Raw genomic sequence first — 16,515 nt, 5'->3', positions numbered from 1 at the left:
TTCTTCATATCATTGAGGTCATATGATACATGTCTTTCTCTGATTGACTTATTTCGCTCAGCATAATACCCCCCAGTTCCATCCACGTCGTTGCAAATGGCAAGATCTCATTCCTTTTGATGGCTGCATAATATTCCATTGTATATATATACCACATCTTCTTTATCCATTCATCTATCAATGGACATGTTGGCTCGTATCTTCATGTTTAAGAAGTTGTTTTCGGTTCCTTTTTTATTCATTTTTTTTTAAATCCAAGAGCTTTTCTATATCTACAGATATGATCATGTTTTTTTTTCTTTTCCCTTCTATTATGTAAATAGCCTCCTTTATCTTCTTAATTAGGAATGCATTTAACTTCACGTAACAGAAACCTGACCACTATGGCATAAGCATAAGCTCATTTTTCTCATATCTACCATTTTTTTGTGATGAAAGGGTGTACACACACATACACACACACCCTATATCCATACTTTACCTGCCAATCTGTTCCAGTTTGCTAAATAGAAATAAGGATCTTTATAAACTTTTCTTCTTCAACCTCCACATCTGATTGATCACTCAGTTCTGATATCTCTTCATTCTGTCCCCTTTTCTTTTCTTTTTAATTTTATTATGTTAATCACCATACATTACATCATTAGTTTTTGATGTAGTGTTCCATGATTCATTGTTTGCGTATAAGACCCAGTGCTCCATTCAGTACATGCCCTCTTTAATACCCATCACCAGGCTAACCCATCCCCCCACCCCCCTCCCCTCTAGAACCTTCAGTTTGTTTCTCAGAGTCCATCGTCTCTCATGGTTCGTCCCCCCCTCCAATTTCCCTTTTCCATATCCAGAGAACCACTGTATCAGTCGAAGCTGAAATAATTTCTTACAAAAACCATTTGACCTAATTCACTGCTTCATGTTTCTCTTCTAGCTCATCTTTCACAAATCTGCCAACACAGTCTTTTCCACATGTTATTAAAAATGTTGCTTCTTTATTTAAAATCCTTCAGGAGCTCTCTTTCACTCTCAGGGCAGAACTCATATTCCTAGACATGGCCTGTAAGGCCCTTCATGGTCTTGCCATTCCCTATCTGACTAGCTTCATCTCCTACCACTTTTCTGATGAAACCAAGCTGCTGGCTGTTCGCCAGCTACCAAGCTGAAAGCCTGACTTAGGAAAAGCTGTGTTAACATGTGCAAAATGAATGAGCGATAGAGGGAATGACTTCTCTCTATACACTAGGTTGTAGCACAACACCCCCATTAAAATCCAAGTGGGCAGCAAGAGTCTACTGACAGATGATTTCTCAATCTCAAGCCATATTAGCAGTGGCTTAGCTCTCTTTTAACTTCGGGTTATCGCAGCTTTTAGATGAATTGGATGAACGTCCCCAAGTGATTGGAAAGAAAAAGTTAATCCTGCTTTCTGTGCTAATGATTCATTTGTGCTATTAGCATTCCAAGCACTCATACAGAGATATTGTACTGATCCTGTTACCTATTTGATGCCAGAAACAATGGCTCAATATCAACCAGCCAGTGCTAAAATAGTTGTTTGGAGCACATAGTATCCAGAGTTCAAAAGGATAATACTAAATCGGGGCACCTGTGTGGTTCAGTTGGTTGAGGAATCGACTCTTGATTTTGTCTCAGGTCTTTTGTCTGTGGGATCGAGCCCCAGTTCAGTCTCCATGCTCAGTGTGGAGTCTGCTGTCCCTCTCCTCTGCTCCTCCCCCACTCGTGCTCTCCTCTCTCTCTCCCTCTCAAATAAATAAATGAAATCTTAAAAAAAAAGGGTAATACTAAATCATTCCATCCAACATGCAGATTTATTCTGCTGTCTTTGGAGGAGGGGGCACTTAGCTGCTAATTGATTCTGACTACCTAAAATCTTTAGGAGCAAACTTTTTTTTTCCGCTCCAAGTTTTTATGGATTATTTCTAAATTCTGCATTAAAAAAGCTCTCCATGAAAAGTTCTATTTGCCTGTTTTACAGCTTGGGATTTTGAGGTCTCAGAGTGCAGATACGGAAGCATATGCAGTAAATTAAAATTTTAGAGAAAATTTTGATCCATACTGTCAACTTCACTGTGGAGGGATGGAGTTGTCTTCCTTCTGAATGCCAATGATTGTTGACTTTACTGTAATACAAAATGTCTCTTGCAACTCACACATTTATTTTATAAATATAGATCTCTATTTAGACAATAAAATTATATACTTCCATCCTATACTCTTAATATATGCTATTTGAAGTGATTTATTTAAAGGTTTCTAGCTAAATATGTTTCAGTTTTGTACCACTTGTTTGACATTTTTGAATTGGATTTGAAACTAAAGTCTTAAGTGACTAAATATGGCCATATGGCCAGATAAATTGTGTCAATTCCCAGTGGATTTCATCTTTCTTTTCCCTGACTTCTCTTTCTACTTCAGTAAGTAGCACTATTGGACTGCCTATGATTTGAAGACATGTGCTAATAAAAACTTAAATGGTAATGTTTCCATTATTAAAAAAGGGAAGAAACTAGACAAGAAGTTAAAGTGTGTAGAGATTTGTAAAACAACTGTTTGTTTTATATTTCTCTGAGATGGTAAGATTTTTACGGACAGGGATTGATTGTTTCCTAGCGTTATGTAGAGGGGTGCTGAAATGGCGAGTAAGGAGGATAGGTGCAAAGTAACAACAAAAATAAAGGGTGGGAAAATGAAAACAGAATACTAGAGAAATAAACATAAAAGTTAAGTAAAAAAAATTCTGGAACACTAAGAAGATAATTGAAAGTGGCCCTAGAAAATTATATATGACACTAAATAGTTTACAATAATTAAAAATAACAGTGTTTTTTACTTAAGAAAAAAAATCAGATTGACAGCTTTTTTATTTAAGAAAAAATAAATCAGAGAGGGAGCTGTCCATACATGAAGTGAAAACATTCATGGAAGTATTGGGTCCTCGTGAAATGATAGCTTATGTGGGAAAATTTAGGTAACACTGATATGTGAGAGCACAACTTTTTTGTTTCTCTCGCATTATTTTTTTCTTTTTTTTAGATTTTATTTTAACTCCAATTAACGCTAACATTCTTGATGGACAATTAGAATTAGTTTCCTTTTTGGTATTTTCCATTGGTCTCAACTTCTAATTCTCCCGCTCAGCCATTGTGATAGATTAAATTAATCATTTTTACCTCTTTCCTTCTTTCTGTGGAATTCAGTCTTCAGATTTTTTATGACAGGATTTACATGATTTAGCTCAGGAATTCATTGAAAAATCAATTTAGTATTTTCCAAAAGATTGTATAGTGTTATATACAAACCATAGGTAACTTCTGTATTCCAAAATATTTTATTTTATTCAATTACATTGGATTCATAAGGTCTTATCAAGACATAGTTGAGATACGGAGTTACGTTCTTTTCTATAACATACTTAAAACATGCACAACATTCATTTCATTTTACCATTGTTGCTTTTTTTTTTTCTTCCTAAGAACGACCCACATTTCTCAGGAGGCCAATTAACCAGGTGGTGCTGGAGGAAGAAGCTGTAGAATTTCGTTGTCAGGTCCAGGGAGATCCTCAACCAACTGTGCGGTGGAAAAAGGATGATGCAGACTTGCCAAGAGGAAGGTAAGAACATCATATGGGTGGAAAATTGTTAGATAATCATTGAATAATTAGAAAAAAAGACATCCCGATTGTACCACCAAACACTCTTATATCTCAGTGTATTATTTCCAAACATGATTTTTACATATGCAAGCCACGTAGCTGCTATTAAATATACTGAAGTCCTCCAGGCTTTTAAGGTCACTCTTTCATGGAATTTTCACATAAATGCCGATCCTCCACTCCATCTACTATCCCCAACTATCAAAGATGCCTGAGGTGGCCCCTTCCAGGTCTGCCATTCTGCTCGTGGTGAACTCTGACTACCTAGCCCAGTTGCCTCCAACTACTACTCTGTTGTGTGATACTTCCCCACACACTGGATACTGTCTGCCTTGCTTGGTTGTCCAGAGCATCACTAAGCAAAGGCTGCTGCACGTAGCTGACTCTAAGGTCTGGAGTAAAGCAGAAGTTTCGTGCAACACAAGGCTGAAAAAGCAGCAAATACTTGACATCACTATCCAGACAGGGAATTTGTCACTTAGGGACCGTTTGTCACTTTCTCAATCTTGATCTCTTCATGGAGATCTTTTCCTCCATCACTTTTCTAGTCTTCCTATCACCAAATCCCCAAACCCAGTCAGTCAACTCTCTAGGGGAAGTCCAAAAATGCTTGTCATTCTTTTATAAGAATATTTTTTTTGTTGTCTAAATCTTTCTAAGACCTTGCCCTTTATGACCAAATGAATCATTCAAGTGTTTTTTTTTTCTATATAATGAGCAAGTCTAGCTTTTTTAAAAAGATTTTATTTATTTAAGACATACACAGAGAGAGAGAGAACATGAGCAGAGGGGAGGGACAGAAGCAGGCTCCCCACTGAGTAGGGAGCCCAACACGGGGCTCTTGATCCCAGGACTCTGGGATCTAAGATTTGTTTTGTCTTCCTCCTAGTCTTACCTTCTGAAACTATACCATCACACCTACTACAATCATCATCTGCGTAAGATTTCACATTTTGCCTTTTTTGTAATTTTTCTTTAAAAAAAGAAAGAAAGAAATTAGGTTTCATTCAACTGAAATTATACATGCTTTCACAGATATCAGTTGCCTTTTATCTGCTCTCACTAGCAACTGCTATGGATACTTTTCTGAATGTATGCATTCATTTTAAAATCTTGATTTATTTATCCCTAAGCCCCTGATACTATATTTTCTAAAGTTGTATCATCAACAGCACTGGCCTGAAATGGACCAAACGTTTTAAATAGTCAGTGAGAGATTCTTTGCAATCTATAGGAATAAAACAAGTGAAACTTTTAATTTGGTTAGTTTTTCATCATCATAATAGCCTGTTTCCTTTGTCACTTTGCTGTTAGACATCTAGTTTTAAAGGAGTGTTGTTACAGGAGTTTGTGAATGTTAGGTTCCTCAAGCCTTCTCAGTGGAGAAGCAGGTTAAAAAGCAAGAAGAGTTTATGGAGCTGAGTTATTAGTGTCTATCCTCTATGTATAGTTAATAATTTTCCTCAAGTTTGAGAGCACTTTATGTGTAATTTTAAAATGTTGATGTAAGATTGAGAGATGAATTATATAGTAAAATTTGGCCTAGTATAGATGAAGGTTAATTTTCAGTTACTGGGAGTAAATAGCCTTGTTCATTTTTTTAAAGATTTTATTTAATTATTTGAGAGACACAGAGAGAGAAAGCAGGAGCAGGGGGAGGGGCAGAGAGAGAAGGAGAAGCAGACTCCCTGCTGAGCAGGGAGCCAGACGCTGGCTCCATCCCAGGATCCCAGGATTATAACCTGACCCGAAGGCAGATGCTTAGCTGACTGAACCACCCAGGCGCCCCAGCCTTGTCCATTTTTTAAAAACAAACAATCAGACTTTTATTTTGGACTATTTTTGGCTTTACAGAAAAGTTACAAAGATAGTACAGAGAATTCCCATATACCTGATACTCAGTTTTCCCTGTTGTTAACATCTTACATTATGATGAAACATTTGCCATTCCTAATGAACAAATGCTAATACATAATGATTAAAGTTTATACATTCTTTTGATTTCACCTGGTTTTCCATTAATGTCTTCCTTCTGCTCCAGGATCCAATCTAGTGTATTTAGTTGGGATATTATAGAATATTGCATTTACTTTTCATGTTTCCCCAGTTTTCTCTATCTTTCCTCCATCTTTCATTGTTTTTCCTCAAAATTTCATTGTTTTTATGATCTTGACAGTCTTAAGGGGTACTGGCCAGGTAGCCTATAGAATGTTCCCCAAACTTGAATTTGTTTCATGTTTTCTCATGATTAGACTGGATTTTGTGGGGTGTTAGGGAAGAAAACCACAAAGAATGCCCTTTTGTCACATGATATCAGAGGTTCCATGATATCCATAGAACATCCCTTATGATCCTGCCATTTTTAATCATTAAACAAGATCCAGTTCACAAACGTTTCAAAAATGGAAAGTTGTACGAGTGTGTTGCATTTTAATGGGTCTATGTCTTTGAATTAAGGTAAAATAAAACTTAATCAAGGCCAGTTTGATTTCCCAGATTTCTCTAGGTGTTAGATCATAAGCCTTACACCTTTAGTTGCCACGATATTCTCCAATCTTACCAAATTCATTGGCTTCAGAGTTCAAATAATAAAAATCAAAGAACAGTATGAATATTACATGTTTAGAATGGATAATAGAAAGGCCTCTAAAGACAAGGTTGAAATTTTGAGAAATCTTACCTCCACTAACTTTCCCTAAAACATTGTCATAGGTTTCTGGCCTCTTTATTTTTCTATTACTGGCATGATACTCCTACAGTGCTTTGTGTGACCAGCTAAATATTTTTAAAGTATTAAGCAAATGGAAATGCTGTGTAAGCTTTAAGCTGTATGTTAGAAAGGCTTAAAGTAAGGATCAGTGCAGTATAGAAATTGAGGTCAATATTTTTATCATGATAGAAGCCATGTACTTTTTCTTGAATTCTCAATCTTTAAATGGTATTTCAAAGAAGCTTATTCATTCTTAGATTTGTATGCATTAGCATAAGCTTCACTTATGCATAATGAGGGAGAAATAGACCTCTTTACTTGGTGAGGAATAACAGTAATGACTTTTAACCAAACATAGCCTAAATCAACAACATTGATTCTATTACGTTATTTAAGTCTCAGACTAGGGAGATGGCTATTGTTCTTGTGAAGCAATTGTGTGAAGTGGTGTGGAGGATGACATTTCTTTGGCTTAACATTTAATGCAATTTGAATAAGGTTTGTGTAGTGGTTCATGCTTAACACATTTATAGTAAAGCTTTGTAGGGCAGCTGCATAGCCTGTAATTACTATGTAAGTAATATGTGACTATTTTTCTTTCGGAGACAAGAAAAGCTTTTCAATTCAAGTTTAAATTTATGAAATGCTGTGATAGCTATTTAAACCTTCGACACAGAAGAAGATATCTGTGCCAAACTTTCAGAAACCAGAGATGAATTAAGGGTGTATGTTTTTTATCTTTACTGTGAAATTATTTTTTTTTTTAGTAGTACTCATATACCTCTTTCTTTGATTTAGCCTTTAAACTCCTGACCTTTCCCAGTAACTATCTTTAATAAAATTAAAATGTACCCTTGGTGAGTTGTATTAAAGACATTTTTTGATTAGATGAGTGTTTTGGTGAGGTAGGAAAAGTAGCAATTCCTAAGGCTAGCAATAACCCTAATGCCCAACCAGGGAGAAGATGGCTATTTTCCATATAACAAAGGCACAAAATAAGAAGGAGCCTTCACCTTATTACATACTCCTGTCAAAATGTTAATTGTTTGCTGAAACTTCTGAAAATGCTACTCTTTCAGAATTGAAAGTTTTGGGAAGAAAAAAATAAGTCACTCTTTTTATTTGTGACTGTGTCAAGTATCAGTATCTTTTTTCCAGAGGGTCTCAATATATGTATGCTCAAATAAATGAACATCAACTCATCTATTAGGGGCAAGAATTTTACATACCAATATGAAAATAAAGTGGGTAGAGGGAATAAACTGAGATAAGGGGAAAGAGAGGAAAGATTTTATTGTTTATAATGATTATTTTTTTTAAAACACAGGTTTTTGTTTTTTTTTTTTTAAGCATAATTTAAATTGTAGAAGATACTCTTTCGGAATCATCTACATTTATTAAGTGCCTACTATATTTATAATGCTCACTGATAGTCTGTTAAAAAAAGTCATTTAAAGCAAGATAATTATACTGTTATTGGTTGTTTATTTTTTATGTTAACCAGATTGGGTGATGTGGAAAAGTATTTTCATACACAATACATTAAAGAAAGTAAGGACTAAAGTAATCTTCATTTCTTCCTTGGGTACCACATCTTTTTTCTCAGGCAAACCTAGAACTTTTTGCTAATTAATACTCTTTTTTTTTTTTAAAGATTTTTATTTATTTATTTGACAGAGAGACACAGTGAGAGAGGGAACACAAGCAGGGGGAGTGGGAGAGGGAGAAGCAGGCTTCCCGCTGAGCAGGGAGCCCGATGCGGGGCTCGATCCCACGACCCTGGGACCATGACCCGAGCCGAAGGCAGACGCTTAACGACTGAGCCACCCAGGCGCCCCGCTAATTAATACTCTTTTGATGGCTAGTGCCTTCAGCACATCTTTCCACAAAGTGTTTCATATGATAAAAGTTGCCAGTATTTATAATACTAAGATGATGTTTCATCTTATGCTATGTTCCATCATACCATATGGATAATGCATATTTTTTATATCAAAATAAAAATACATGTATATATATATATGTAATATACATATGTGTCCTGAAATTCTATGGAAAATACCATGTATTAATGTGAAAGAAACAGAATATAATAAATTTACAATGAAACAAATAAAAATTAAATTAAAATACACCAACAGTACAATATTCTGTTCAACTGAGTAAGAGTGAGGAGCATAAAAATATCCCATCTCAGAAATTAGTTAAGGAGTAGTGCTATTAATCTAATTGTAATTTCTTATGTGGGCCTGTCAGTACAGATTGTTTCAGTTAATTATTGGCAGTCTTTTAAACAACTGCAAACAGGAGATTTAACATCCTTCATCATTCATATAATTTTGTTATATCACCATATAGTTAGCTCTGTGATTTTTTTTATTTCATTTTTATTTATTTTCTAAACCAACTCTAAAATGATACTAACTTTCTTAATAAAGATCTAGAGTACAGAAAGGAATGTTCATAATAGCTTGTCAGAGCAAAAAGGAAATAAAATATGCCATTTACATTCTTATGTATGCCTACAAATTCTAAATGCAGTTGATGGCTTGCACATAGTGGATATAATTCATGAATATTTCATAAAAATAGAAAAAGGACCAGAGAATAAGAGTTGCAAGATATATGGTGCAAAATTCTATCAATTTTCTTGAAGCCACTGACAAATTCCTTTTTCTAAAGTGCAAGTCTATTTTAAGAGAGATTTTTTAGAGTTCTTCATTCCGTGAAATGTGGGATTCACATAAGTACATGAATCCTTAAGAAAAGAAACTGAATAGAACCACTTATAATTCTCTTTTTTTTGTAGCATTTTTACACTAAGTGGCTCTTTTCACTTAGCCCTGGAAAATGTTCTTATAATAATTGTTTTGAAGCTCCATTGTTTAGAACACGTGCTTCTGGGATGCAGAGATGCTGAACAGGTGCTTGGCCACCCTGCTGAGGAGATAGGCCTTCTTGCCATACAGTGTGTGCTTCAAGGACATGTGGTAATTTGGGCTCCTGATAAATAACCACGCTGATTAGGTAGGCTGGTCAAGATCGGTCAATTAATTTTTTTTTTTTTAAAGAAGGAAAAGAACTGAAAGCAGGAGAAAAGCAATGTATATAAAACATGATATGTGACATCCGAAAAGTGGATTGGTCCCTAAGGTTTAGAAATATAAAGAAAAGTATCAGTGAATACTCTTATGATTTTTCAGCTATCCAGATGCCTTAGCCATTTCTGTCTGGAAAAAAAAGTTAGAACTACATGCACAATTACCGAGAGGCCTTTCAATATAGCTACAAATAGCATGAAGGATATTTAGGCCATTGCCAGAGATGTTAGACTTTAGGCTTGTTCTCACACTGTTCAATCATTTATCTGTTTAGTTATACTCCCATGTCCTGGAAATGGTGTTTGACAGATTTCTCTACCACTAACTAGGAGTATGACCTTGAAGAAGCTATTTAAACTGTATTTTACATCCTGAAGAAATGGACCAGCAGTGCTGTGGGCCTAATGACTAACCTACACTTTGATTCATTCGTACAGGGTAAATAACTATGCCATCCACTCTAACTCAAAGGGTTATTAAAATGATATAACTAATTCAAAGCACTGTAAATACACATAACAAGTGCTCCAGTTTTATAAATCCAGCTGATTGATGGCATTTATTAGTTATATAGAAAACTGTAAGGGAAATATAGTAAAGGTAAAAAATATAGAGTATACAATTTCTATGGATACTATTTCTTTGGCCAATTTCTATAGAAACACATAAAATCCTATTGATTTAATAAGTATCCCTTTTGCTTTTAAATCATATAGATTTGTTTATAAATTTTGCTAGCCAGTTTGCAAAGCCTGAAGATTATCACCAATTTTTCTACCTTTGGAAGATTGTGCATGATCCAGATATTTTATCGTAGCCCCAGTTGGATAAGATATCTGGGTTGGGACTTGCAAATTTCACACATTATACTATATCATTTGTCTGCTCATAATAAGAAAACCACCACTTTTGTAAGAAGATTATGAAAAAATAAAAGCAAGTATTTTTGAAGAACATACTATTTGTCACATGCTTTCACATGTTGATTATATTATTTTCAGTAGTGTTCTAGAATAATATGACTCCCCATTTGAGGGATATGGAAATAGAAACTTAAATAACTTGCTTCCAAAGTCACACATATTAATACATGTTAGGGCCAGGACTTGATTTAGAATCTGTCCAGCATAAAATATGTATTTTAAACTAATGGGCTTTGTAATTATGTGATTATTAATTGTTTATGGACTTGAGCCACTTACAGATTTTATATTGTGATAAAATTTTAGATGATCAGTTAAAAACACTGTATTATGAATAACTTTATAGGAATACCATACAGCATTAATGTAAAGGGTAATTTTTAGACCAATTTCATAAGCCACACATAAAGTGTCCTAGTGTTTTGAAAATCTAAATTTGGACCAGGTTAAAGTTACTTTGTTGGAAGTTGAAGATAGAGATTTTGTTTACAAACAGGATTAATTAACAACTTTCAGAGGGATGCCAAAATGGTACTTTCTCTGTGTTTTCATCAAATACGTGCTAATAGTTGCTGTTAGCACAAAACTAATTGCCACTTAGATTGAGGAGTGCAAGTTGCCCCATCCTGTGACCACATTGGCCCATCTGTTGAGAATCTCAGCTCAGGAACAATGCAGGAACTGGCATCCAATTTGGGCTCTGGCCAGTGGTCAACTAACAATCTGGGACACACTTGGAATATGAAATGCCTCAAAGTCAAAGATGTCCATTAACTGGCAGCTCTTCTTGTGTTGTGTTGAGGCAGAGCCAAGACCAGGTGCCAGTTTGCAGAGCAAAAGGATCCGCCTGAGTGCCACCTGTCATTGGCATATGGGTGTTGTCCAACATAGGAGCCACAGCAGGTTTGTTTCGTCCATCAAAGTGTAGCATGTTCGAGAATTCACTAGACAGGGGTCAGGACTACAACAACATTTTCCTTAGTCCAAATTATAGGACAAGTCAAAGACTTACCAAGACATAGTCACTGTATCAAGCCACAGGTGGATATATTGGATATTCACCGTTGGAGACACACTTTCCAGTACCTAGATTCTTACGTTAACTGTAAACAAATATAAAAAAGGAGAAAATTCTTTAACTGACCACGTTAACACAAATCTTTGCCTTCATATGACAATTTGTGGTTAGAATCACTTAGATGATTTTTAATCACCCAGGGGTTTTTCTTAAGATATACTTCTAATTGATTTTTGCTGTTGTTGTTCTTCTTAATAAGTTGTAATTGCAATGTGGGCCTACAAGATAAAGTTGAATCTAGGAGATTAACAATCTTATCCCAGCTCTGCCAAAATGCATCACGCTGTTTTAAATAATTTACATAATATGTTGAGTACCAGAGTCCACACCTGTAAAATGTGTAAGTTGGATTGGATGGCTTCTGTGCCTTTAAATCCTGAAATGGTATGATTCTGTGAATGGCAGTAACGCAGAACATTTTAACAAGGATAATAACACATTTTATAGGAGGAAAAAAACCCAGAAATTTAAAATAGATGGACCTAAGGAGGAAAAGTAAAAGTACCATATACCCATATATCATTGACAACTACTTTGTATGTTTTGCATATATCCTGTCAGATTTTTATGCACATCTGGGCATATTTTTTAATTCAAAATTGCCTTTGACCCTAAATGCTTATTTAGGTTTGTCTAGGAAAAGGCTAGTATTGATTCAAAAGACTTGTTTTTAATGCATTTTCCTTTTCTGTAAATGGAATATTAATAAATTATGCTTATATTGTGCTTACTCTATACCAGACCTACGCTAGGCATTTAACATTAATACATTTATTCTTATGGCAACCTTATGATATAAATGCTATTATTATTTCCATATTACAAATAAAGAAATGAGACACAAAGAGGCTAAGTATGACAAAGTCAGTCATCTAGTAAGGGATCTAAGATGTCTGGCTCCAAAGCCCACACTCATGACCACAAACCAGAGGTGCTGGGTGGAAACAATTTTTTCCATTCTCCATTTAGGATTAAAGATTAGAAAAAGACAGTTTAGTAAATGCTTGCCTATCAGATGGTCACAAAATACATCGGTGTAAAGAAGTACATATGAATGATTTATAACCTTTATCATAATGGCACTTACCAGTAATGTGTATCATTTAAGTATGCATGATTTAAAAAACTATCATTACTTCCCACTGCCCATTGAAACAAAGTTTAAAACAATTCTGTCTTTATTATCATAGAATATTTTAACTTAATATATTCTTGTGTTCTTCTTTAGATTTTATTTATTTATTTATTTATTTATTTGTTTATTTATTTTAGTGAGAGAGTGTGTGAGCTCAAGCATGAACAGGGGGAGGGACAGAAGGGGAGGGAGAGGTACAAGCAGACTCCACACTGAGCGGGGAGCCCAGTGTGGGGTGAGACCCTGAGACCCTGAGACCCTGAGACCTTGACACCACAACCCCAAGACCGCAACTGAACAGAAACCAAGAGTTGGATGCTCAACCAACTGAGCACCCAGGTGCCCATATTCTTGTGCTCTTCTTAACACTGTTTCTGAAATGAAAATGAAGTCCCTGAGAACACAAAAGAAGCTAAAGAAATACTTGCTGTGAGAATTAAATAGTAAAAAGTATATAAATCTAGAACCAATGACTTTTCTAGAGCGTGATAATTTAATTCACCTTTTCATCTGCATCGCCTAATGGCACTCAGACAATGGTTGGATTTACTACAAGAGCATTATTTTATATTTTCTTGATAATATTTGATTATCGACAGTTCTACGGACAGTTACGAATTGACTGACAGAACTGAGTTCTAGACTTTATATTTCCTAAAGTGTGGGGCTATCATCATCACTATTATTATTGTTACAACTATTATTATTTCTTATAATGGTCCTTCTGGAAAAGTTGCTGCTCAACCCAATTATTCAAGTCAACTGGTATGAATTGAAAGAGAAAGGAAAATGGAAAACACAAAGAATAACTTGAGACCTAGGATTACAATAACATGATGAATGAGAGTTATATTTTTGTTAGTGTGTGAAAGAGATACAGTTGTCAGAGATAAGAGACAAAAAACAAATACTTTCAAAGCATTGTAAGATTATATCCTACTCCATAAAGTAGAATCATAATTATTGGAGAAATTTACTTTAGTTGGTGCATAGTATCAACTCATTAGAGTTTCATTCTCAGAGGTCATATTTGGCAGTGGGATTGAGGGGGTGGGTTGCTGCCATTGAGACACAGTGTACCTTTGTCAAGAAATTAAAGTACTAGAAGTCTCTTCTGAGAAGGTGATTCATGATATAAATCTATGTGGTAGACCTGTGACAAGATCTCAGTGTGGAAATTTTACCAGTCATTCTTATGATTATTTTGACTATTAACAATTATAAAAGTTACTGTAATACCTTTCAACTAATTGCATTGAATGTATAGGTGTTTGGAGCCTTTGTAAAGAATATCTGGTTAAGTATTCTGCATCACTGCAATTCACGTAACAAATGGCACTTGTTATAAAAAATATTTGATGAAAACTATAAATATTTCATCCATTAATCCACATTTTCTAAGAGTTTTGTTCAACATTTATACCACAAATAATAGAAACAAAAAAGTTGATCAGGACTCTTAACTGTTATTTGAGAAATTCTATAAAGAGAGAGAAAGAAAATATTTTTATCCTACTATGAGCACAATTTATAGCAAGATGTCGGTTCTCTCAGAGGAATAATAAAAATCTCTAATGTAGACTAATAAAATATTACATTTCAAAAATTCAAAAATAATCATTCATATCCATTGGACATTTTTAGTGTTGTTAGTGCAACAGATTAAAAAAAGATGAGTTTGGGGGCACCTGGGTGGCTCAGACGTTAAGCGTCTGCCTTCGGCTCAGGTCATGGTCCCAGGGTCCTGGGATCGAGCCCCGTGTCGGGCTCCCTGCTCCGCGGGAGGCCTGCTTCTCCCTCTCCCACTCCCCCAGCTTGTGTTCCCTCTCTCGATGTGTCTCTCTCTCTGTCCAAATAAATAAATAAATAAAATCTTAAAAAAAAAAAAGATGAGTTTGTTCTCAAGGATTTTAACAGAAGATATGTAAAAAATTAACTATTAAATAAGGCAAACTTTATAAAAAGTATGATATATAAGACTCTTCAGGGTTTCAGAAAGGAAAAGCTGTTTTAGTCCCATGTGACATTAGAGATGGGTCTGAAAAGGAGAATAGAATTCTCCTAAGTGGGGCTGCAAAGAATATTCCAAGCAGGATGGGATATTCCAAGCAATATGGAAGCAGGATGAAAAACATTTGGTGGTAGAAAGTATAAGCCAATAATTAGTGGTCCATTGTGCGTGAAGTGGAGTGGAGTGGCACTTAAGGCCAACAAGGTTAGTTGAGGCTTTATTATGAAAGCCTCTAATTCCAAATAAAGTGTTTATACTGAACACACTATGAAATGGGGATTCACTGAAGCACATTCAATAGAAATGTAGCTTTGTCTCTATGTTTAAAAAATTGATTCCCATATTTTATGTGGGAGAGTTTGGAGTAGAGAATGTTTAGAGGTAGGCATGCTTGGGAGGAAGTTGTTTAAAAGGTAGTTAGGGGACTCCAGTGTGTTATTTCATGTAAACATGCAAATATGGATATTAATGCAACTAGAAATACAAAGAAAAGCTTTTCTTTATTTTAAGAGATCGATTATATGTCAGGATTCATGGGAAAAGAGGGGATAGAAGTAATACTAAGGTTTATAACTTGGATGATGGGTATTATCTTTAATAAATATGGAAGTCAAAAGATTTGTTTAACCCAACTATCTGTAATCACATAATAATATCATATGTCACTGAATTCAGGCTGGAATTGTTTGCAAGATCCAGCAGTACTTTTTCTCTGAGTTAAGGAGAAAAAATTGCCAGATCATATATGATATGTCATCTATGGAAAATGATTCCTAATGTCAGAGTTGTTACAATAGGAAAAATGTGTATCTTAAAATTGATTCAGGAAGGGCGCCTGGGTGGCTCAGTTGGTTAAGCAACTGCCTTCGGCTCAGGTCATGGTCCTGGAGTCCTGGGATCGAGTCCCACATCGGGCTCCTGGCTCGGCGGGGAGCCTGCTTCTCCCTCTGACTCTCTCCCCTCTCATGCTGTTTCTCTCTGTCTCTCTCAAATAAATAAATAAATAAAATCTTAAAAAAAAAATTGATTCAGGAAGTACTAGCTAATTTTGCAAACGCTTCACATGTAGAAAAATCATTAAATCCTCACAATTTTCTCATGAAACATGTATTCTTATCATTCTTATGTTACCAAAGGAAGAATTTGAGGGGCAAATTCAAGTGGTAGAGAGTGATTTGAACCCAACCAGACACTCTAGCCTTAAAGTCCACTCTATAAACTGCTACACTGAAATAATCCATCTTTTTTTTTTTTTTAAGATTCTATTTTTAAGCAATCTCTACACCCAACCTGGGGCCCAAACTCATAACTTCAAGAACAGGAGTTACATGCCCCACCGACTGAACCAGCCAGGCACCCCTAAAATAATTCATCATTAAATGAAATGAAATGAAATTATATTATCACATCATACTATATCATATAATATTATATTCATTTATTTTAAGTAGGGTCCATGCCCAGCATGGAGCCCAATGTGGGGCTTTAACTCACAACCCTGAGATCAAGACCTGAACTGAGATTGTCAGCACTTAACTGACTAAGCCACCCAGGTGCCCCAAAGGAATTTGTATTAAGATTATAACAAATACAGTATTTTTAAAAAATGTTTTTTTTTTTAAATTTATTTGAGAGAGAGAGCACGAGGTAGAGGGAGAAGCAGACTCCTTCCTGAGTGGGAAGCCAGTGTGTAGTTCAATCCCAGGACCCTGGAATCATGACCTCTACTGAAGGCAGACACTTAACTAACTGAGCCACCCAGGCGCCCCAGAAACACTGTATTTTTTTGAGGGCCCACTGGTTTTATGCTAGTTATAATTAATCTTCCCAACAGCCTTGAAGTATGAATCCCCATTTTAACAGTGCAGGAAACTGAAGCTTAGGG

General features: G+C 35.4%; 1 protein-coding gene across 1 annotated transcript in view; it reads left to right on the top strand.

The window, feature by feature from the left end:
- ROBO2 (roundabout guidance receptor 2) overlaps positions 1-16,515 on the top strand; it is a 574,017-nt gene that overhangs the window by 414,552 nt on the left and 142,950 nt on the right. The window contains exon 5 of the mRNA XM_081818005.1: positions 3,492-3,630. Within this exon, the coding sequence (XP_081674131.1) occupies positions 3,492-3,630 (139 nt within the window). The remainder of the gene's footprint in view (positions 1-3,491; positions 3,631-16,515) is intronic.

The sequence above is a fragment of the Leptonychotes weddellii genome, chromosome 1 (assembly GCF_054177405.1).
Source record: "Leptonychotes weddellii isolate Sample4059 chromosome 1, ASM5417740v2, whole genome shotgun sequence".
In the NCBI taxonomy this organism is placed as follows: domain Eukaryota; kingdom Metazoa; phylum Chordata; class Mammalia; order Carnivora; family Phocidae; genus Leptonychotes; species Leptonychotes weddellii.
This window is presented reverse-complemented; position numbering and strand designations above follow the sequence as displayed.